Here is a 24,142-nt window from a genome sequence, read left to right as displayed (position 1 = left end):
TACTAACTGAGCCAGCCAGGCTCCCCTGTATTTCTAGTATTTACAAACAACTAGAGATTGAAATTTTAAAATACCGTTTGCAGAAGTGCCCCTAGCCCTGCTTGTGCTAATAAAATCTTTCAAAAGAATTAAAATACCATTTATAATAGGATGAAAATACAAAATACTTCAGTGTAAATTGCACAGAAGACAGATCTATACACAGAGAACGACAGAGTATTGCTGAGAGATGTTCACTGAGACCTAAAACCTGGAGATAGACACTGCGTTTGTGAGTCAGAAGACTCAGCATCATTGAGATGTGAGTTCTGGCCAAATGGACCTACAGATTCAGCGTAATCTCTGTTAAAATCCCAGCATTTTTTTTTTTTTTTTTTGTAGAAAATGATGCTGCACTGTCCATTTAGAAGCCAACTTTAGAATTTATATGGAGATGCAAAGGACCTAGAATAGTCAAAACCACCTTTAAAAACAAAGACAGAACTGGAAGGCTAGTAGTACAGTATCCGATTTCAAGGGCTGTTATAAAGCCACCAGAACCCAGGACAGTGTGGTCTTGGTGTAAAGCTAGATGTAGAGATTAATGGAGAAGTGTAGAGAGTCCCAAAACAGAGCCACACAAATATGAACGAGGAATTTTTAACAAAGGTAATTTAATAGAGAGAGAATAGTTTTCATAACAAATGGTACTGGAGCCATTACACAGAGCTCAGGGCTGCGAGGCTGAGCCTCACACTGGGCTCCACACTCAGTGTGGGGTCTTCTCGAGATGCTCTCCCCCCTCTCCCTGTGCCCCTCCCCCACTCACATACACACTCTCTCTCCAATTTTATATATATATATATATAAGCTGAAAGTCTTTTCCCATTATGTTAGCAGGTTTTTCAGAAACATTTTTATCAGACTGAAGAACTTGTCTTCTATACACACACACACACACACACACGCAAAAAACCCCCTTTAATCCATACATTGCACAGTTTACAAAAAAATGAATCAAAGACCTAAATATAAAACCTGAAATTATAAAACTTCTAGAAGAAAGCATAGCATGAAACCTTTCTGATCTTGGGTTGGGCAAAGATTGCTTAGCTATGAAGCCAAAATGTGATTTATAAGAGAACACACAGATAAGCTGGACGTCGTGAAAACTATTTCTGCTCTTTGAAATACATGGTTAAGAGAATAAAAAAGCATGCCACAGCCTGGGAGAAAATGTTTGCAAAACATCTACCTGCTAAAGGACTTTTATCCAGAGCATATAAAAAACTCTCGAAGCTTAATTATAAGACAAAAACAATTTTAAAAAGGTCAAAAGTCACGTTGGCCAAGAAATCTGGAGAGCGAGGGCTCTGTCCTTTATCTCGACTGTATGGACGTGTTCAGGGGCTTATACACAGACCGCAAAGCCAAATATGTGGGTTGCTCTATCTCAAGTGTATCTTGTTAAAGCTGTTTTGTTTCTTTAAATAAGGATTTTATTTGTTTGAGAAAGAGCACGAGAGAGTGCAGGAAGGAGGGGCAGAGGGAGAGGGAGAAGCAGGCTCCCTGCCGAGCAGGGGACCCCCGCTCCCCCACGCCAGCGGGGCTCAATCCCAGGACCCTGAGATCATGACCTGAGCGGAAGGCAGGTGCTTAACGCACTGAGCTGCCCATGTACCCCTGCTTTGTTCTCAACCAGGAAACCTGTCGTGACTGGTGACTGTCCTGTTGGAGGGCAACTGGGCTTCACCCTTTCAAGACCGATGCCCCCCCCCCCCCCAATCCTGTGCAATGTGGCCTTAGGCAGTTCCCGAGAGGGCGGGGACACTGGGCTCTCTTTCTGCCCTGGCCCCACTCTCCGAGGGGAGTGCCCTCCTTCCCCGCACACAACCCCAGCTTCTAGATCGGCTCCCCACCACCCCACTCCCCAGGCAGCAGCAGACCCTGGCTCCTCAGACCCCTGGATTCCCACCTCCCAGGGTGGCTCAAGTCCTCCTGCTTCTGGGACAGCTACTGTTCCCTCTGCTTCCCCTGCTCTGCATGGAAGGCAAGCAGCAAAGGTAGACACACAAGTTTCCAGAAGCTGTTGCAGAAACTGTGACTTTTGGGGCAAGGCAGAAAAGGGGTTGAGGTGGGAAAGTAGAGGCAGGGGGTGTGATGGGCCCGGGGCTGGGTCCTGGGGACCTAGGATGAGCCTGTGGCCAGTCCCTGGGTGTCCACAGATTTGTGGGCAGAGCCCACAGAAGCACGGATGCGGGAGGGCGAGTCTCTGCGCACATCACAGGATGGAAACATTTGGGAACGACTGTCCTAACCCTCACTTTGCTCTACTGAGGCCCACTCTCAACGTCCACATCTAGGAGAAAGGGTGAGGCGTGTTTAGGGAAAGCCCGGCACTTCCATCCACAGGGGCCCAGTGACTCGGATACGTCCACGGCCAAGAACTGTTCACATCAAGGATGCTACGTTTTCTCCCCCTTCCCCTCTCCCCAGGAAAAACCCTCATGAGGGAAGATACAACATTTATCCCATTCCGTATCATGCAAGATCAGGTCACGGCAGCGCGCTAGGGAAATGGTTATTTTTAAAGCAAAATATCATCTGTTTTGCAACCTAATTCCCTAGAGAGGAGCAGCTCAGATCTCCCACCTGGGCTGCAGATTAAAGGGCAAAGACAGGGACCGGCTGGGACTTTGAGACTCTAATAGGCCATTTGATGTAATGGAATAAAATGCACAACGTACACGGAGTAAAACAGAAGACAGAGAACAAAAGCACAGTTTAGCCGAGCCGAAGAGCGTTATGAAACACCTATAATTAGGGCTGCGTGACTCAGAACGGGAGTCCCAGCCAGACCGTGGAAAATCGAGTCTGTCCGTCCAACCCACTCAAGTTCAAGCAGCCACCGAGTCCTGGATTCCACGCCTGGGGCGTCCTCCGAGGGGGGCGAGGTGAGCGCGCCCGGGCCATGTGCTACCGGCAAGGACGCGCGTCACTCCGGATGGCTGGCGAGAAAGTTCTGTCATCGAGGACAGTCCGAGATTTCCGGGGTCGCAGCGCGGGGTGGACGGATCCCAGCGGCCTTCCGCCCCCCTTTGCTCGCGCTCTCCTGGGTATATGGCAAGTCTGGAGCTCGGCCAGACCCTCCCCACAGGCAGCAATCCTAATCTCCCCCCACTCCTGGGCCACCCCCCTAACTCCCACTGGCCGAGGGCCCGGGAGGTGCCGGGACACGCTCGTCTCCTGATGGCACTTGATTCCTGCAACCATCCTGCAATGCTGGCATCGGTTCCGTGGGGCAGACGAGGAAAACGAGGTTCACGGGGGTCAAACAAATCGCCCCCCCCAATAAATGAAAAAAATAAATGGCCCAACATCTCCTGGAAAATTATCGCGGAAGCTAAGACGAAAAGCCACGGGTAACTGTAAAGGGAGTAGAAGAGCCTTTAACTCACCTTCTCGCCGCTTCGCGGTTCCCAAACTTGGCTGCGCGAAGGAATCACCTTGGGAGCTAAGTAAACACAGGCGTCTGGCGCCACGGGCCCTGGAATTCACTGGAAAGTTCCCCAGGTGACTCTCGGTTGCGGCCAAATTTGGGAACAGCTGCCTTGCTGCGTGGCCCTCACCTGTGAGCGCTGTGGATGGATGGGATCCGCGTGGCCCGGGGGGCCTGTTTTCCCATCTGTCTGCGCTCCCTTGCTCCCCGCAGGTGAGCTGTGTACTTAATGGGTCAGCGGGGCTCCCTCCTACACCCAGGGATGCCGCTTGTCATCACGGAAAAAACAGAAGCAAATCTTACGCAAACCAGTAAGATACGATCGTGTAAAGAGAGCTAGTGTTTCTTTAAGAGCTAAACTCAAGGCTTTGGAAAGACGAGATAAAAATGAGTTCTTCGGAAAGAGATGCTGAGAGGCCCCTGGGTGGCTCAGTTAGGCAAGCGGCTGCCTTCGGCTCAGGTCATGATCGCAGGGTCCTGGGATCGAGCCCCGTGTCAGGCTCCCTGCTCAGCAGGGAGTCTGCTTCTCCCTCTCCCTCTGCCCACCCCCCGACCCCACTCATGTTCCCTCTTTCAAATCAATAAAGACAATCTTTAAAAAATAAATAAATAAAATAAAAATAAAAGAGATGCTGAATTGGGTGGAAATGAGAAATTGTAAAGTGGGAAAAAAAATAGAAGAAACGTCTTTGAGTTCTTGAATCACTTAGAAGAAATTTAAAGCAAGAACCAGACTATTAATATGAGCGTGGTTTATAAAAGCAGAACTTTAGGTTGCAAAGTCATTTCGAAGAGAAAAACCCATATCAGAGGATGAATAAATAAATAAATACCCATTTGTGTGTGTGTTTTGAAATATTACTGAAATAAATATTCATGAGATGAAACGTTCATGGCATGAATGTACCATTTTTCAGGATCCTCCCTTCGGAGTAACTTTCTCAATTAACCATCTCCTGCTTGTGCTGCACAGAGGACCTCTCTGAACTCACACCACCTGCTGATGTGAAAGGTAACCAGATGGTCTTTCTCTTTCAGAAACGTCACTGAACGAGGTAACAGAGAAGCACTGATGTTTTGAAAACACAGCACATGTTCCGTTTGATTTCAACATTGTGGACCGTCTCCTGGAAGACCCATTCATGAGGAGAAGCTCTTGACCATTCGGGCCCTCGGGCTCTTTCCCAAGGCTGGAATTCCCACGGGGGCTCTCAGCCTTCACACATGAGCTTGGCAAAGCAGGGGAAGGCTCCAGAACCATTGGAGAGTCGGCCCCACGAAGACTCCAAAAACTCCCTAAACCAGGGAAATATTTCAAGTGTAACCAAAGGCTATGTGTGAAACAGCAAATTTTCTCTCCTGGTTGGACCTGTTTAAAACATTTTTGTCTGCCTGTTTATATATGTGTGTATGTCTGTACACGTGTGCATGTAAAATACACACGTGTGTAAGATTCAGGTGCATGCACACACGTGGCAAGCTCTTCCCGAGAGACCCGTCTGAAACTCACCATCTAAGCCACCGATGGCCCGTTGTTCACAGCGGCAGACTCCGCTCTCTGCTTCCCTGTAGGGTAACTAATTAATAAACTTTCCTTTAATTGAGTTCTGCCTGCCAGGTCCACAGGGATTATTACTTATGTATAAGTAAACAAAAATTTCCATTTTAAACAACACTCTGAATCACCTTATTATATTTTAAGCAGATAAAAATTCAATGAAGTCAAGCGAGCCCCGGGCCGGGGGCCGCCTGTGCACATCGGAGCCTAGACTCCTCTCTTCCCGGGAAGCCGGGGGCTGTGGCAGGCAGGTGACGTCCCCTGGTCTCCCCCCCACTCCCCCTCGCCGAATTCTCATCTACAGACACATTAGAAAGTAACGAAAAGGGTTTTGGGGAGCCATTAATGGTACTTGCCTTTTCCTTTACCCTGAATTTATTATTTAAAAGCAATTTGCCTTCACGATATATAAACAGCCAGGAGGCGAATGGGATCTTAAATATTCCATAAGTGCCCAGACGTGCTGCGGAGTGACTTGGACAGGGCCCAGCCCACACCTCTGTGAGGCTCAATTTCCACTTCTTACAATCGAAGTCATTTCATTAACTGTTTATTTTCAAGATTCTTCCCTACTTTCAGTTTCCACATCAAGAGCAGAACCACAAAAAAAACAAGAAGAAGAAAAACTGAATATAGTTGTTTTCAGCACGGTTTGCAACCTAGAAGGAGAACGGGATTATACTGTCTGCCGAGATCTCCCGCTCAGCGCCACTTGGAAGCAATTGGGCTGAAAATTCGTACCTTTTGCAAGTCACCCTCTGCTGAAAGTATGAGCACCCATGGCAGGCTCTGATTATTAATATTGACTTGAAAGAAGAGAACAGCTTAAAAGAGATAAAGCTTAAATAAAATAAAAAAGCAAGCTTCAAAGAATAAAACATTTCTTGGACTCCTCCATTCATGATGGTAAGACACAATCCAGAAAAAGCAGTGCGTGCAGAATTGAAAGCCAACCCCCAGACTGTTGCGGGGGGCGGGGGGGTTCTGTGTCAAGTTTTTAAAGTCTGGATCTTCTCATTCCTGTCCTAACCCCTTGTTTCCTTCTTTGAGAAAGTTTTTCTAAACGGAAATGCAGTACTCGGGTGTGAGCCCATCACTGGGAATCAATTTCCTCTGGAAGTTTCCCATTCAAACTCTCTTGCTCACCCCGCAGTCAGACCTCCATGACCTTGGCTGGTTTAAGAGCAGTCCGGGCTGCTGCTGGCTGGCCACCCGGGGTGCCCAGTGCCCCACCAGTGAGGCCAATATCTCTAGACTCCTGGGCAGCCCCCAAGCCCGGGGCATATGGTGAGATCTCAGGCCTGGGGGTGGGAGGAGGGGTAGGGGCAAGTCTCTAGGCTCCGTCGAGAAAAATAAGCGAACAACCAGTACACAAAACCATGTGGGTAAGTCTCCGACGCTTCAAGCCAGATGCAAGAAGCCAGACACAAAAGGTCACACGGGGAATACGGGATTCCATCTAGATGAGGTTCTGGATAAAGGCAAAACTAAAAGGACAAAAATCAGATCAGGGGTGGTCAGGGGCTCGAGGTGGGGGAGGGGAGCTTTCGGTGCGGACAGCTTTGTTCTCTATCTGGACGGCGGCGGGGGATACCCAGCTCTACAGATTTGCCAAAACTCATCTAACAACACACCAGCAGGGTAGGTTTTTCTGAATGTGAACTGGATTTCATGAAAACTGAATGAAAGTAACAGTTAATGGCAGACGACGGGGCCAGCGGAGGCATTGAGACTGGAGAAGGGCAGAGCTTCCAATGGGGGCCAGAGAAGGCCCGAGAGCTGTTCCCAGGATACTGGCTTCCAGGTACTCCAGCAACAGGCAGAGAACTGGGAAGCCCAGCTCCTGATCCCGGTTGGATGCCTAACTCAGGGCCCCACCAAGAATTAGGTTTGTTGATTGCCTCTGTGTTAGCCAATTAACTTCACAATTTCCAGGTCCCTGGGTTAGTCTCCTAGCTTGGGGCTAATGTCTGTTTTCCCGGCACCCAGTGCCCCAAGGCAATCATTTTCAGGGAATACTGGAAGACATCGAGAGCATAGGGAAGCTGTCACCCAGTAGTCCAGGCCTGTGGCTCACAGGGGAGAAAGCCCAGGTCAATGGCCTATGCGGCCCATGGTTCAGAATCCCAACTGAGATGCTCCTTAGAGCATCGAGCCTACACGACTTGGCAGGCAAAGGGTTGGGCGCCGCACCGAGGTCAGTGCTGGCTTTGTAGCCCAAAGGGTCCTGTGTACCCAGCGCACTGGGGTCCCGGGGTTGCCACTCATCATGGAGCAGGCCTGTGCCCCGGTCTTACAGAGGAATGCCACCGAGGCACAGAGGAAGCCAGAACCTGGTTAGTTATCCCAAAGTCTGATTTATAGGCAATTTAGAAAAAAAATGCTTTTGTTTCTCCCAGGTCCATAGAGTGGACTCAAGCTACTGACAAGTAACCCATCACCAGGGTGCCTGGGGTGTAAATATTGGACCTTCCTGAAGAGCACCTGTAAAGTGTGTGCAAAAAAGATACACTTTTTTTTCCATTTAAAGTTTGTCCTTGCTCACCATCCTCTGGTAATTGCATTTGTCAATTATCCTCGCCAAAGCAAACCCTATTCTCCTGGACAGTTCAAAGGAAACGGCAGCCCAGGCTCTCTCATCGTCTGGAACTCCCAACCAGCAGACTCTGTACCCCGCTAAAAAAGGGTCAGGGGCACTTGGCTGGCTTGGTCGATGGACTGAGGGGGAGGGGGGCTCGATCTCGGGGTCGTGAGTTCAAGCCCCACGTCGGGCATGGGAGGGGCCAAGGCTGCCCCAGATGATGGGCTGGGCCTGGCCGCGGCTGCACTTACTTCCCCCTTTCCCGCTCTTCTCCATGCGGTACTGGTAGATGTGCAGGGTGAAGAGCATGTGGGAGTTGCGGTGGTCGTCCTCGTCACAGTCCTGCTGGCTGCCCCGGCGCGAGGCGATGGCGGCGTCCAGGAAGAAGGCGGCCTTCTCGGCCGTGGGCGCCCGCAGCTCGCTCTGGTTCTGCAGCTGGAACACACAAGCCGAGAGCTGAGTTCTCTGGCCCTCTGTTGTGCAGGATCTCGGAGGCCAGAGATCCTTCTAGAACAAGGGCCTGGACTCACGCGCAGCTGTCTGCTTCACAAACCCTTTGCTGAAAGGTAATACTGAGCATATGCAGTGGATAAAAGCTAGTTTCAGCCATTCCACGGCACGGGGAGTCTTAGCAGGTGTGAAGATTGTAAGATTGTATCCGAGTGACCAGGGAGCAGGGGGCCCAGCCTGACCTCTGCAGAGCCCAGCAAACCCACACCCTGGGCTATCCACCTACCTAAGAAAACCCGGAGGATGCAACCGCATCCTGCTCTCAAAGACTACAATGTTCGCAGACAGGCAGGTGGCATGATGGGACCTCAGGCCAGACAGCACCGGCTCCCCCAAGAAGGAAAAGCCAACCCTGGTTAGCTTGAACTCCACTCCCCATTACTCCAGTGACTTAAAGCCACTTTTAGACTTACATGTACGAGCATAGTTTTAAACAAGATGCAAAACCACCCAACATACTTGAATGTCTCATCTTGACTGTTTGAGAAATATCTATTTTTATCTTTAGTTTCTAAATTCACGATCATGACATATTTAATCAATTAAGAAAGCATTGTGGGCCGTGTGTCTAAATCCTATCAGATCCCTTGGAAATTAGAGGAAACCTTCATTAGAACAATATTATCAGAATTGGAGGGGTGCCTGGGTGGCTCAGTGGGTTAAAGCCTCTGCCTTCAGCTCAGGTCATGGTCCTTGGGTCCTGGGATCGAGCCCCGCATCGGGCTCTCTGCTCAGCAGGTAGCCTGCTTCCTCCTCTCTCTCTGCCTGCCTCTCTGCCCACTTGAGATCTCTGTCAAATAAATAAATAAAATCTTTGAAAAAAATTGGAGCAACACTCCTTCTTGTGGGGAGAAAAGGAAACCTCGGCTGTATTCATACAAAGAGTCAGCCGTGTAGGTCTCAGGGCCGGAACACATTCTTAGAATTTTCTATTTCTGACTCTGACTGCGCTATCATTCTGAACGCTGAGAGCTGGTCTGGGAACCCGGCACATCCAAAATCCTCAGACTTCGAAGAGAGACTCTGTTGTGTTCACTGTCCTGTACTTACTATGGCAGAAAGACAAGCTAAAGACTTTTTTTGTGATTTTTCAGTAAGAAGAGTTAAAATAAAGAGGAGTTGATGGGTTCTTCTTAGCCTTCAGAGAACCAGTGGTCAACGTGGGACTTCCCAGGCCGAGTTTTTATAAAAGTGAATGGAGTTGTGAGTGATGAATCACTGAATTCTACTCCAGAAACCAATATTGCACTCTGTGTTAACTAACAACATTTTAATTAAAAAAAAGTGAATGGAGGCTATAGCGTATCGGAACATCTAGGTAATTCTTGGAAAGGGAACAGAAGGCAGGTGCCACCGGACTGAGCTGCTCAAGTGCGGTCCCTGGACCAGCAGTATCAGAGTCACGTGGGGACTTGTGAGACATGTTTTTGGGGATCTATCCCAGTCCTACAGAGCCAGAACCTGCAGGGTCACGAGATCCCCAGTGACCCATACGCACGCTGACGTCTGAGGGGCTTTTTTTAGGCACCTGCATGTAATTTACAAGGAGAGGCAAGAGAGGATGCTGGAAAGGTAGGCGGGGCAGGTCACGTGGGGCCGTGCAAATCACGATGAGTTTTGCAGCTGGAGGTCGGGGGAGATTCCTAACCGAAACGGAAGGATCTGAGGTGCTCGGAGCACGGGTAGAACAAAACCAAGTGCGAGTATCCTCACCTACGCCAACGGATCCCACCTATGAGGAGGCAGGGGCTCATCAAAATGAACTTAATCTTAAAACAAAAATCTAGGAAATAAAGCCTGCTGGAGACGGAAAGAGCCGATTCTTCTGGACGGCCAGCAGGGAGCTCAGAGACCTTCCTCCCCCTGCAGTCAGCCAGCGAGGGACAGACCCACACGGCCGTCCTGCGTCACACCCTGCACAGGCGGACGGGAGCTTCTCCGGCCTTCCACAGGCCGAGCAATTATATCGTGGTGCTAATTAGAAAGTGTTTCTTAGTTTTTCCTATAGTGCTACTAAGCCGGCGGCAAAACCAGGGCCAGAAACGCAGTTTATAGAGCCGTAAGCAGCCCCCGTAGTGGCTGGAGCCCTTCGTGCAGAGCAGTAAATATTTCGGCCTGCTGTTTAAGCAAAAGAAACACCGGACTTCCCTTTTTGTCAAAAGGGGCGTAAGGAAAGTGAATTCCACCCCCGCCCCCCACGATGGCTACAAGGACCGTGGCTCCTGTTCACTGTCCATCAGGTTCAAGGTACAAATATTTAGGCTGGGTGAGCGGATGGCTCAGCAGCTGCGGCCACACGGCTCCCGGCCACCTTAAAGTAAACGCTCAGGCGCCAGCCCCGCCTGAGGAGGCAGCCGCGGGGGGGTCACGGGTGCGCACCCCAGCCGGGAGCTGCTCACCTGCGTGCCGCAGATGGGGTCCTCGCACAGGTACACGCCCGGGGACTGGCCGTCCTGCAGGCTGCCCGTGGCCACCTCGGCCAGCAGGTCCCGCAGGTTCTCTTCCTTGCCCCACACCTCCACGGCTGAGATCCGCACCGAGAACCGGGCCCCCGTCTTCTCCTTGCGCTCATTGATGAGCTTGAAGAGCCAAGAGATGGCACAGGGGATGATGCCGAGGTTCTGCATGGAATCGTCCTTTCCGATCATGGTGTAGGATTTCCCTGCGGGGAGCGTGGCAGGAGGGAACACAGTGTGAGCATGGGGAGGGGGAGGGGGCATTCTATGAAGTGCGCCCCCTCCCCGCCCCCCACTGCCGAGAAGTTGGGGGAAGGAAGGAAGGAAAGGAAAAGGAGGGAAATACTAGGGGTTGAGGACCGCAACCACCAAGGGCTTCTCCTAGTACTAGGGACAAAGAACAGGAGCGCCCAGACCGGAGGACAAGATCTCAGCCTGGACGCGGCTGGAGGACAATCCCAGACACCAAGCGCCATCCAGCTGCCGCCCCGTTTTACACGCGCAGGGAAGGCCGAGATGTTCATCGCCGTAATGGTTCTTTTTATCGCCACCCAGATGAAACCCACAGCCTCGCAGTCTATATCCTTCCTCAAGTTAAATGCGGTGTATATTTTTATCGCAGGAGCAAATTCTATTAAAATCTGCATTGCTGCTTTGATCCGTTATCGAGAAGACCGAAGGCAGCTGAAATGAGCTTTTGGTCTCGGCCTCCAACAGGCCCCCCTGACTGCAAGGCTTTTGTGGGAACGTCTGCCAAGGGGCACTTCCGGAGTTCCCCAAATTCCTAACTTCCCCGGATGGCCCCAGGCCAGGATTAAGAAGGCACCTGAAGGGGGTCCACCCATCCAGACCCTGTCTTTTCTCAGTTGGCTCAGCCTGGAGGCTGGGGACTGAGGCTGGCTGTCCGATGCCGTCCCCAGACGGGTCCTGACATGGTTCTGGGCTTGGCCTGGGGGCTGCTCCTGTGCCTTGTCCTGGGCTCCGTCCACCACTGTGAACCCCAGAGCCGAGGCTCGGCGTGCATCCCCTCTCCTGGTGGCTTTCTGGGCGTGCCCCTGACCTGGACCAAGTGGGAGGGACCCCGCCTCCCCCTTCTAGAAGCCTGGGTCTCCACTTAGGATGAACGCTACATTTCAAAAGCAGAAACGGTGAGTGGGGATTGTACAGTTGGGCACCTAAAGGAGACAACCTCCCCTTTCCTCTGCAGACTCTGGGGCGGGGACAGAAGACCAGACCGCATGTCCGGGGATACACACAGCAGGAACAAGGAAATCGCTCACTGACCCAGCTTGGCGTGGCCGAAACAGAACACGCAGCCGTCCGCCCCGTTGACCACAGACTGGATCACCTCTGCCACGGTTCCAGCACACACTTCAGCCTGGCAGAAACGAAAAGAGACACGTGTGGTAAGTGGACCATTAGCGATGGGAACCGGAGCCCCCTTCCTTGGGACTCAGGTCTCGGGGGGTCACGGTCTTATAGGTGGGTCAGGCCGTAATGCCGTTCGGGAGTGCTCAAAACCCTCTGGGACCTCAGCCTCTTATAAACCCAAGCCTTACACACGTGACCTATGAACCATTCTTCTGCTAATTCATGGGGCATTTCAGCTGCTGCCTGTGCAGGGCAGGTGGGAACAGGCTGCCCCGGGACACAGGGTGCTTTCGCGGACCTCAGGCCCTTGTCTGATCTGCCCTTCGTGGCTCCTGGACAAGGCTTTTAAACTTCCCACTGGCCATCTGTTACCTGGATCCTTCATGCACACACACACACACACACACACACAGAGCATATGAAATGGACCAAGCTTAAAGTGGGAAAAAGATGATGGACCATTTCAGGAACATGACCTTGAAACACGGTATTTCTAATAGAAGCCGGAGGCCTGTGATCTACGTCTACTTTCTCTCCAACCTCCTTCCTCTTTCTTGATCCACGTCCCCTTCTTTTTAAAACCAGCCTTTTCTTTCTCTCTGTGCGGATTCCACGTACGTTATCAAAGGCCACTTGTCAGGCTGTCACCCTGGGGGTTCTTCGGCGGGCCGTGTGGCTCAGCCCCCACGTGACTATCTAAATCCTGAGAGGGGGGCTGGACTCCTGATGACTTTTTGTATTTCCCCACTAAAACCCAGTAATACAGAGCTCTGCAAACCAGGGGAATTCTGTGAATTCCGCGGCTGCACCTGGAGATCCTAGAACTTTCTCTGGGCGGCAGGAGGACAAAATCACGGATGGTGTGCTGTCCCCACCACCGTCCGAGCTCCAGGAATCCCTTCAAGGTGTCAGAGCCACGTGCCGCACCCCCACAGCCCAAGGGGTCGGAATCCAAGAGCCACGGCCTTGCCAGGAACGGGGCTGCAGGGCTGCGATGGGCCCGAGTATTTGGAAATCGATTCTCTCTCCCAAACCCAAATAGAAAACCCACACTCCCACCCATTCTCGAGCGTTCTGGTGGTCTCCTCCACAGCTCCGCTGGGGGCTCCTCTGGGGCCGAGGGGGTGGCAGGACGAGGCTGCTGTGGGGACCGCGGGATCTGCCACACCCCCGGGACCCCTGCAGCGAGAGGCCGGCAGGAAGCCCCGAGATGGACGCTGGAGAATCTTGATGGCATTTGTCACAGGTGACTCTGCAGAATCTTGATGGCATTTGTCACAGGTGACTCTGCAGAATCTTGATGGCATTTGTCACAGGTGACTCTGCAGCAACGGCTGGATGAACCCCGCCTTCTCGGGCCTTGAGAAGCAGGCGGCCTTCCCCAGCACAGACTCCCGGGCAGGGCCGGCTCCGCAGAAGGCCTCTGCACACCCACAGGGGTAAGTCCCCCCACCTGGCTTCCTGCTTCCGAATGTTTGTGCCCAGCCCCTTTCCCAATTCCTACGATGAAATGTGGTGGCATTTGGAGGTGAAGCCTTTGGGGAGGTGACGAGGTCACAGGGCTCACCCTCCTGAACAGGATGAGTGCCCTGAGGAGAGCAGGGCCCCATGGGCTCCTTGAGGCCATGTGAGGACACAGCAGGAGGACAGCTGTGAATGAGAAAGGGGCTCTTGCTGGAACCCGGATCTGCCAGTACTTTGACCTGGGACTTCCCGGCCTCCAGAATTGTGAGAAATAAATTTCCCTCGTTGATAAGGCCCCGAATCTGTGCTGTGTGCTATGACACCTCCCCAAAGCCAGAGCCTCAGCGGTCTGCCCCGGTGTGGGCAGCAGGTGACCCAAGGGGGCTCACAGGGGCAACAGGGAGCAAGGGCCGTTCTGGTCATTGCTGAGAGCTGATGTCCTGAGAGACTGAAGAAAGCCAACCTCCTAGCGGCCTGGGCCTCCCTGGAGGCTGCTGTCCCATAAGCCACAGGCAGGACCTGAGGGCAGAAGCCTGCTGCTCTGTCCAGCTCCTTCCTGCCCCTCGTCAGGGGCTCAGATGGAGCTCGCCGCTGGGGCCCGGAGTCTGACTGTGACCAGCAGCATGAACCTCCCTACGTCAGCGACGACCTGACAGCACGAGCTCACGAGCTCGGAGCCCTCGCTGTGCTCTGGCTCTCTTCCACCAGGCGCCTCGCATGTCTCAACTCGTGAATCCCAACAGCCCAGGTGAGGACACGGAGGCCCAGAGAGGTCGAGTGACCCTCCCTAGGCCACACCGCCTGAAACCCGCTGGGGAGGACGGCGGGCACGTCGAGCACGACAGAGAATTGAAGGGGATATAGCAACGCTTCCCTCTTTTATGCCGCAGACTTCGAGGAGAGTCAAGCGGGTGAAAGTGTATGAAACTTCCCGGAAAATGCACCGTTCGTAGAGAAATGCCATGTATTCTAATAGTGGCCATTTTAGCAAAACTAAAGCATTCCGAAGCCAGCGTGACTGTAAGTGTCGAGCCTCTGAGCTCTGCCAACCCCGTGTGAAATGTCAGCAAACACGAGTGATAAAAATGGCTCCTTTTTTCTGGAATAAACCTAAAACTCATTAATAGTCCACACTGAATTTAGGGTTTGCCTTGGGACACTTTCAGCTTAGGGAGAATTGCTTTAGAGAAGTTTTTAAACCATGATTGTGAAATGATTTGTGGGCCACGTATTAGACACAACGTCAGGGTCGGATGAGTGAGCCCGTGGGGCGGTGGAACACATTTTATGAAACGTAATAAAGTGAGGGACCATCGGACTGGCTTGCAAAGTGTTTTGTCTTCTCTTGGTGAAACTCTTTGGGGAAGCCACCAGTTCAGCTCATGAATGAACGGAGCCGATGCCATGTGCTGCGTGTCTGCGGGATAACATCGGGGCCTGAGCGAGCGTCCCCAAGGCCCACGCTCAGACGCAGCATGGAGGAAATTCACAGGAGCTACTAGCCCGGTCTTCCAGTTCTGCTATAGGCATCAGTGATCCCGATGCGCCCCGCTTTATATAAATCTTGGAAAGTGCTGGAAATTTGTCCAGAAGATGCAGCTGTTGGAGCCCAATGTGCAGGCAAAGTAGGTCACCGTATACCTCTAACTTGGGTTATGGGTCTACTAGAAGCTTCCATCGTGCCGGCTCCTTGCAGCTGAATCGCACCAGATGGTGCAACTGAATCTTACAGTAGACATCTGTTCTTCCTGGGATGGGCTCCAGGAGCTCTGGTTCAGGAATCTTGGCACCCTGACTCCCAAGAAGCCTCCAAGTTATCATCACCGCGGTGTGGCCGTCATTCTCCACCTGGTGTGTGTGTGTCTGCCCCTTGCAATGTCAACGTGCCTTCGATTCAGAGTTGGGGTCTCCTCCTACCCCTCAGCCCTGAGCCAACAGAATGCAGCAGAAACGATGGGCTCGCAATATGGAGCCTACGTCTCGAGAGGCTTGTATACTTGGATCGTGCCATCGGCGTGACAGCAAAAGCCCCAGATAGCCCAAAGCCAGCCAGTCCCCGAACAGGTGAGGGCGTCCAGCCAAGACTGCAATCACACATGGGCTGAGCTGGAAATAGAAGAATGCTCGGCCGGCCCGCAGATTCATGGGGAGTAATAGGTGCTTACTGTTCTAAGCCACTGACTTTCAGAATTTTAGCAGGGTTTGTAATGCAGCACCGGCTAACCCAGGAGCTCTACCCGGCCTCTCTCCTTCCCTCCCACGACACTCCCCTGATCTGAGTCACAGACATGTCAGCCTTAGCTTCTCGGCCTCCCACTTGCCCTAGAGCCCTGCCTAACTCCAGCCCAGCTCCTGGACAACCGCCCCACCCCCCCACCACCCGTCCCTAGAAGCCCAGGTAGGACCGGTGTCCTCATGGACCACAGACACCACAGCCTCCATGCAGGCGTTCCTAAAACCCCCACTTCCGCCTTCTATCTCCTGCTCCTGTCAGCCATCGGCAGACTGGCTCCCTCTTCCTTCTCTCCTAAGATATGTTTTATTCAGATCCCAGCCCAGTGATCCTGCCCAAAGTGGGACACCGATCATTCAAAAGGGCCGAGCTACTCGGGGGAGCCCTGAGTGGTTTCCAGAAGTTGTCGGGATGGAAGGACGCAGAGCGCCCTGGGAGACACCCTCCCGGCTCACAGGCTCTCACGACAGTCAAAGCGTCTCGAAACCCATCAGCGTGGCCTGAGCCCGAGGGGACGGGAAGGGGGACACCCACCTGAGACGCATCTTGTGGAAAAACAGCATCAAAGGCGAACATCTTAGGAGGAACCTGGTTGCTTCTCTTTTGGAAGACGTTCTGACCTCCACACGTCAGGGGGTCACACAGGGTGATCTGCTTCTTCCGTGGGTCCACCTTTAAGAAGGAGCTGGATTCCGAGGAGTCGCGAGCCAGGGTGGGGCAGATGCGGAGCATGACTTTCACCTGCCGAGAAACAAGGGCAGGAAAGGACCTGGAGTGAGACGACCAGATGCTTCTGGAAGGGTCAGCGTGCGCCACGGCAGGGAACCTTCTGGTAAACGGTGGTGAGGGTCAAGGGAAAACTAGCTTATTTTTAGCTGCCAGGTGGAGCCTTTTGAGACGTCCGTTGCTTTATTACAGAAACGGCACATCAGGTTGTCTCGTTATTAATATAAAGTGAAAACCAAACGCTGGTGGCCCACGTGCAGAGATGCAAAGCGTTCGGGACGGCTGAGGTCTCGGGGCGGATGGAGTTTCCCTTGAAGGGAACTCGCAGATCAATAATCCACGGACATCAAAGTTAGCCCCGTAATTTACTCCTGGCCTCTGCCCGTGCGGACTCTGCGAGACAAAAACCCACAGCGATTAGCGTCATCGTTAAAGGCCGGTGAAACGGCCTCTTGTTAACAGCCAGCATCTGAAATGTGTCCAAGGACAAACGGTGATAAAAGATTGGTTTGAAGCGTGTTATTTGGGACCCCATTAAGTGAGTGCGCAGAAGTTGTCATCTCAGGGAAGGAAAGTGCGTCTCGGCAGGAAACAGGGGCGGCGCCCTTAAGCCACCTCCCGAGTCATCGAAGACAGACCAGATGCGACCACCACCGCCCGCTGTGGCCCTGTAGCCACGTGGAGGACGCACAGACCTACACGGACTGCCCGCGAGCCCCACGGTGTGCGGAAGTCAGGCTGAAGGCACGCGCGCGCACACACATACACACACACACACACACACACACACACACACACACACACGGCTCTGCAGGCACAAGCCTGGGGGACCTGGGCAGCGTGTCCTCCCTTCCCGGCCTTTGTCACCGTGTCGCTAGCTCAGTCCAAAGGGGTTGAGCACCTTCTGTGTGCCAGGCCCTGGGCTAGGTAGGCACTGGGGACGTGAAGGGTGGTGATACATAGAGCGGCACACAGACAGACAGACAGACAGACAGACGAGACAGGTGGTTTTCGTACTACCACGTGGCGAACCCCGTAGCAATGTGTAGGGTTCTTTCTAAGCTCCTCTCTCTCCATCTCGCCTTCCTCATCGGATCACCTGTCAGGTCTGATGCATGTCAGTCGTGCGGTTTTGGGGAGAAGGGTTGTGATTTTTTTTAAATGAAATATTCCGGATGTGTAGAAACGTCGGGATAACCTGCCCTGTGCGACATGGATGAAGGCTTCTTTCTGCTTGTCTTTCTTCCTGTCTTTTTCTCCCGGATCTAGGGACCCCGTGTCGCGGTGGAAGGAGCCCATGGCTGGGATGCGGTCGCCCTCTCGGGATTCCAATGCCGCTTCTCCCACCGGGAGGTCTGTGAGGACTCCTGCATTTCCGGGGGGTCTTCCGTGTGCTGGGCTGTGCTCTCAGCTACAGAGCGTTATGTCGTCCTCCTAAGAATCCAGCGCTTCGGCACACTGTCCGGATCTTACAGACGAGGGAACGGGTGTTCTGAACTTGCCGCCCATCCCTGAAAGCATGGGTGGCCGCGCTGCGCTCTGCTCCCATCTCTGTCTGACGCCAAAGCCCGTAACTTTTTCCATCACGGCCACCGCTGCTTCCCCTACGTGGTCCAGCCCCTCAGAGCCTCAGTGTTCCCACCTGCATAATAGGGACAACGAGGCTTCTCTCGTGGGACTGTGGGGAGAATGAAACCTCCCAGGCTCTGATAGTGAAGCAGTCACTGCATATACGACCAGAAAGCTCCCCGTCTACCCTCCCATTCGGGCAATTTTCTTGTTCACCGTGAATGTCCCTGATCTTACTTCAGCTCCACTCATTCCTACCGCCCCGCCGCAGTGACGCCCGTGTGCTGAGGACACGTACCCGGATCGCGACTTTCGGGGGGTGTCTGGGAGCCTCCGGGCATTCTGTAAGCAAGTCCCCTCGCTCGGCCTCTGAGCGGTACGAGTCAAGGATGAGGCCACGCCAGGCAGAACTGATGGAAGTCACACGACCCACTGCTTTTCTGTGTCACAATTTCGCATGCGATTTCTGGGTCACTAAGCGGTGCTGAATGTAAGATACGAGCTAAGCCAGACCCGGGTCCACAAGGAGAAGCGGGAGAGAAGGGGCTGAATTAGGGAGTGTCTTTTGTCCCGGGGGAATGTTCCTGTGCCCTAAAGAGGTTCCAAGCCTGCACTTGCATTTCTGGGGACAGGCTGAAGATCACGGTCGCTGGCCGTTTCCACACGCCTGAACTCAGGGTGGGGGGCAGGGGAATGCGACCCTCATTCTTTCCTTCACAATTCATTTCAATAAATGGATATTTATTTTCCCCTGAAAGGAAGGAAATGCGGTTTTTCTGCTTGACTTCCTTGGTGTCATTATGCCTTCGGTCCAGCACTCTGCTTCCTGCTTAATCCCCTGTAAGTAAAGTGCTTCGCAGATCCCAGTTAGGAGCAAGACTATCCCCCGGACTTCTTGCCACGAGTTTTCCCTCCAGGGATCGACACCGTCAGGTTCCCGGCAGCACCGACTTCAGCCCTCCTCGCCTGGCAGCTCTGGGAGTGGAGGGGGTCCCTGCACTTGGGAACGTGCCCTCCCTTCTCCCAGCTCTCAGGGCACAGGGGATGGTCTCTGATTCCAGTCCCAAAGGGCGAACCGGCAGGATGAGATCCAGAAAGCCAGGGCGCAGCCTGAGTGGGGGGGAGGGAGGGCCGGACACCCCCGTTCGAATGACAGGAGATTGGCGCTTCCTGGCCCAAGCCCTTAGGGGTCAAGACCCCACTCGGCCTCATTTATGTGATTGCTCAGTGGATGATGCAGTCAGCTAGCGCTTGGGGTGGCCATGGCCTCTGTGTCTTGCTCATGAATCACGGCAGCCCCTCCCCCTGGGGGGCATGAGGGACTGAGGGTGGCTCTTCGAGAGACTGGTCCGGAGAGGTGGAGCCTGGCGCCTGAGCTGGGCCGACGCTCCATCAGAGCAGGAGACATGGCCATGCCGCTGGTCACCGGGTTCAAGGACATGGCACACACCTGGGGGTCTCCTCATTGCCCACCCCTCGACCCACAAGCTGTCCAGTGAGAGGTTTTCTTCAGACACGAGGGCAAAGGAAGGTTTTGGGCAAATGTGACCCTTGGGGGAGATCTCTCACCACTCAGAGAAGACCACAGAAGGTGGTGAGGGGTTGGCTTAAACTCCTTTGTGGGTGCCTACAATGAAGACCTTCAAGAGCCACATAAGGAAACAGTGACTTGTCCCAAGGCACATCCTGGCCACAGCAAACACAGCAAGGCACATCCTGGCCACAGCCTCACTCGAGGCGTGAGGGTCAGTGAGAATATGTTGTTTTGCCACCAACAAGGTTAGAGGCTGCAGAATACATTAAGCACTAATCAGCTTTTGCTTCGTTTGCATTTTTATATTTTGAATCTCTTTATGCTGATGTCCATGGTCACAAACATTCGAGAATCAGGTCAGTAGAAATGAGTCAGGGTCAAGTCAGAGCAACCTAACAAGAAGCACCATTTGGCACCATTTTTGTCTTCATCCCAGAGGATCAGAGTGATCTTTAAGCCTTCCGTATCCAGTTTTCAGTTCCTAACATGTGCCTGGGAAGGACTCAAGGCCAATCGGAGGCCAAAGTCACTGGTTCACCAAAGTCCACCAACAGGAAGAAGAGCAAGAAAAATGAACCAGTGAGATCGTCAAGGGGAGTCTAGAACAAAGGACTTGACCGCTGAGACCGAACAGCCAAACCGTAGAGCCCGTCAGCATCCCATGAGTCTGCCAGGATCCCGCATCCCTCCTGCCGTGGCGGGGAGGCTGGGGTTCCTCGGGACGAATGTTAGCCACGGAAATAAGATCTTCTCTGCCTCTGACAAGAGGAAAGCCAGAGTTCCGGAGAAAGACAGAGTTGGCGTCAGGGCCCGGCCTCGTGGGAGTATGTGGGAGCAGTGCTGTGCTGGTCTCCAAGTGCACCAGGACGCCTTCCCTGGTTTCTGCATATTTTCAGATGGGGTTCAGCTCTTGAGGGACAAAGGAAGGACAACAGAAGGGTCCAGTGCCTATCGTGAGCCCATCTCCTTTCTTACAAGTTCCAGATGTGACAGGCACACAGTAAACTAGGAACCAGGAGACTGGATTCTTTCTTTTTTTTTTTTTTTTAACGATTTTATTTATTTATCTGAGAGAAAGACACAGCGAGAGAGGGAACAGAAGCAGGGGGAGTGGGAGAGGGAGAAGCAGGCTTCCCGCGGAGCAGGGAGCCAGATGCAGGGCTTGATCCCAGGACCCTGGGATCATGACCTGAGCCGAAGGCAGGTGTTTAATGGCTGATCCACCCAGGCGCCCCAGGAGACTGGGTTCTAGTCCAGATGTCCCCACCACGGAGTGGCTGTGTGACCTCCGGTGTGGGCCTTGGTATCCTTATCCCTAAAATGGGCCTGTCATGCTACCCCCTGCCCCTTGAAGGAAGTTTGGAAGCCTACAAATGCAAAATATTATTCTCAAAAGAAAGAAAGGATGCATATTCCTCACATCAACTAGTAGAAAATAGACTTTTCTTTTCTTTTTTTTTTTTTTTTAAAGATTTTATTTATTTATTGGTCAGAGAGAGAGAGAGAGAGAGAGCAAGAGCGAGCACAGGCAGACAGAGTGGCAGGCAGAGTCAGAGGGAGAAGCAGGCTCCCTGCGGAGCAAGGAGCCCGATGTGGGACTCGATCCCAGGACACTGGGATCATGACCTGAGCCGAAGGCAGCTGCTTAACCAACTGAGCCACCCAGGCGTCCCGAAAATAGACTTTTCTATGTCAGATTAATCACGTCAGAAGTTTTTCTCCTAGGCTTAATTTTTAAAGATTTGTGTTGTTTTATTTGAGAGAGAGTGATGGAGAGACCAGAGGGGAAGGGCAGAGGGAGAGAGAGAGAAAGTCTTAAGCAGACTCTGCACGAGCACGGAGCCCGACGTGGGGCTCAATCTCACCACCCTGAGATCATGACCTGAGCTGAAACTAAGAGTAGGACATTCAACCAACTGACTGTGCCACGCAGACATCCTAAGCTTCATTTTAAATAATTAAGGCAAGAAAGTCTTTCATGAGCACGCACGTACATGATGACATGAGAGATGAGATAAATTATTTTCCTCCCCACCCCGCCCAACAAATTAAAGACTATGTGGTCTGCTTACAACTTTTGCAAAGATAAGAAATCCCTGTTCAACTTTTTAATCTGAATACCTAAAATCTAGATGTGGTGTTTCCCTTATTTTATTCCTTTCTTTTCTGTCTCGATAAATGAGCTGGGTATGCTCATGTTGTCTCTCACAGCACATCATCCCTTCTGGAAGGTTCTCTGGGCATTCTGAGGGAGATGACTAGAGGGACGGGAGCCAGAAACGGTGTGTCCTCACTCTGCATTCTTCTCAGCCGACTTGATTTTCCGATCTACACGAAATTCAGCAACCCTCCGCGACCCTCCATACTTAGGACATTCTGACAAAGCTAGGGTAAAAGATTCCGGTGACGGTCTATTTTCTAAAACACACCACGAAGGATTTAGGGTGCAATCTTCCAGCTTTTATTCATTCATTCGTTCATTTATTAGATTTTATTTATTTATTTGAGAGACAGAGTGACAGCATGAGAGGGGAAAAGGTCAGAGGGAGACACGGACTCCCCATGTTGCTGGGAGCCTGATGCGGGACTCGATCCCGGGACCCCAGGATTATGACCGGAGCCGAAGGCCGTCGCCCAACCAACTGAGCCACCCAGGTGCCCCCTTCCGGCTTTTATTTAAGGAGCCCTTTCCTCTCTATAAGCTGATTCTCTCACTAACCCACCGCTCACACACCGACCTCCATTCGTCTGACTTTCCTTCCCCCTTTTGATTCCCTCCGTGTGCCCGCGTGGCCTGACGGACGAGAGCGAGGCAAAGAGGTTCCATAAAGGGCCAACCTACAGCTGGGCTTTACAAACGGAGACAGTTTAAATACTTCTCGGGTAAAATGTTTAGAAAGAATCCGAAGTTGCTCTTTCTGAAAGCAGATCTTGATTTCACGTGACTGAAAGGCTCCAGGAGTTTCCTGGGAGGCCACGGGGGTCGTGTGTCAAATAGCAGTTGGTGTCGGAAGTCTCGAATGGTCCTCATCCCGGGGGCTGTGTTCCCTGAGTTTACAGGGGGAGCCTTTACACAGAGCTGGCAGAGCTGGGGTCCATCGAGGCATACTTAGCTCGCGTCTAACCACAGCTCAGGCATCACTTACAGGACAAAGCCAAATAGGACGGAATTTCTTTGATCGAAACACAACAGTCAGCCTCCATGCTCTGGTCAAGGTTCAGGGGGCTACTCTGCTGAAGGAGGTCCAGAGCAATAGGGTCTAGCTCCAAGTTTGGGGGGGAAGGAAGGCAGACGCCAGGAGGCTGAGTGCTGCCCTCCCGTGCCACCGCCGGACCTATTCCAGGGCCAGGTCCCCTCTGTGTCAACAAAATCAATCACGCCATCCCGCACTTGGCACCTGCCGTCGGCACCGCGGCTGCAACTTCTTCACAAATGCTGCAAGTTTTGTATTTATAGAGGATTTTCTCCCTTCTAGGTTCCACTGGAATCCCTGCAGCAGCTTTACTGCAGAAAGGTTAATGTGATTGTCCCAAGCATCATCCCTCCTTTATGACTGAGGTGGGTTAGGTAACCGCGTGCTGGGGACTGCCGTGACTCGCCCAAAGCCAGCGGCCCGCGGAGCCTCCTGGGTCCGGTGGAGCCAGAGAAGGAGCCGGTCCTCCCACCAGACCCAGCCGGGCTCTAACCCGATCAGCGGGGCTGGGCCGGGACTGAATCAGTTTGGGGGAAAGATGCCTGCACTAGGGCGGCTGGCTTCGCAGAGGGCCCAGTGGGTGAGCCCATGTGGTGCTAGACAGCAGCGATGCCACCGATGCCACCGGGGGCGGGGCTGCAGCGGATTTACGTTATTAAAAGCCAGGCTGGGAAAGGTGACAAGTGGTGGCACAAGGAAGCTAAGTGTGAGACCAGAAAATGGAGCCCAGTAATGAGACGCGCTCACTAAGGAAGTGCTTAGGGGATGGAGGAGGAGGAGGGTAAGTCCCCAAGCTCCTGGCGGGCGCAGCTGTCGGCAGGGCACGCAGCCTGGAGGGGAGTCTGCAGCCCGGGAAGGATCCCTCCCCAGAGAGGCGAGAGGCGCTGCTCCCGGCCAGGCAGCCTCTGGGAGCGAGGTCCCTCACGCCAATTAGCAGGCTGCGGGGAGAGCTGGCCAGGCTCGGAGGACGGAGACGAGCATATTTGAGGGGCTGGGCTGGAAACAGGGACTGAGCAGCGTGTGCAGCAGCGGCCCCGTCTCGCAAGGCAGCAGATCTGGGAATGGATTTCAGATGGAGGAGCGGGTTTAAAAACCCGTCCAAAGACACCGTCGTTCGCAGAGTGACATGGGATGTGGGGTTCTGAGGGGTCCTCGAAGACGAGCAGCTCCAAGGTTACGGTCACACACTGTCGTCACGTCCTCCCTGCGGCCTGGAGGCTGGGAGGCAGGCTGTCCGGGTCTGAGCTCTGGCCCTGCCGTTCACGGGCGTGTAGCTATGCACCAGGGGCTTAACCTCCCACGTGCCGCCTCTGGAAACTCGTCCTAAGAACAGCTCTCCCCGGCGGGGTTGTCGTAATCGGAGAAAGAGCAGACGCCTGGAGGACCCCTTACAACTCTGCCTGCTACTGCTACCTGCTCTAATGAGTGTTCAATAAATTCTAGCGGTTAGGATTTTATAGTAACTGTA

General features: G+C 52.9%; 1 protein-coding gene across 2 annotated transcripts in view; it reads right to left on the bottom strand.

Moving 5' to 3' along the window:
- Nucleotides 1–24,142, bottom strand: part of KIF26B (kinesin family member 26B) — a 411,062-nt gene that overhangs the window by 56,604 nt on the left and 330,316 nt on the right. For both annotated transcript variants that reach the window (XM_032317413.1, XM_032317415.1), the window contains 4 exons: nt 16,186–16,392; nt 11,868–11,961; nt 10,527–10,789; nt 7,869–8,052 (listed from right to left, as the gene is read on the bottom strand). In XM_032317413.1, the coding sequence (XP_032173304.1) occupies nt 7,869–8,052; nt 10,527–10,789; nt 11,868–11,961; nt 16,186–16,392 (748 nt within the window). The remainder of the gene's footprint in view (nt 1–7,868; nt 8,053–10,526; nt 10,790–11,867; nt 11,962–16,185; nt 16,393–24,142) is intronic.

Source organism: Mustela erminea, chromosome 17, assembly GCF_009829155.1.
Source record: "Mustela erminea isolate mMusErm1 chromosome 17, mMusErm1.Pri, whole genome shotgun sequence".
NCBI lineage: Eukaryota > Metazoa > Chordata > Mammalia > Carnivora > Mustelidae > Mustela > Mustela erminea.
The sequence above is the reverse complement of the archived record's forward strand: the minus strand, read 5'-3'. Positions and strand labels throughout refer to the sequence as shown.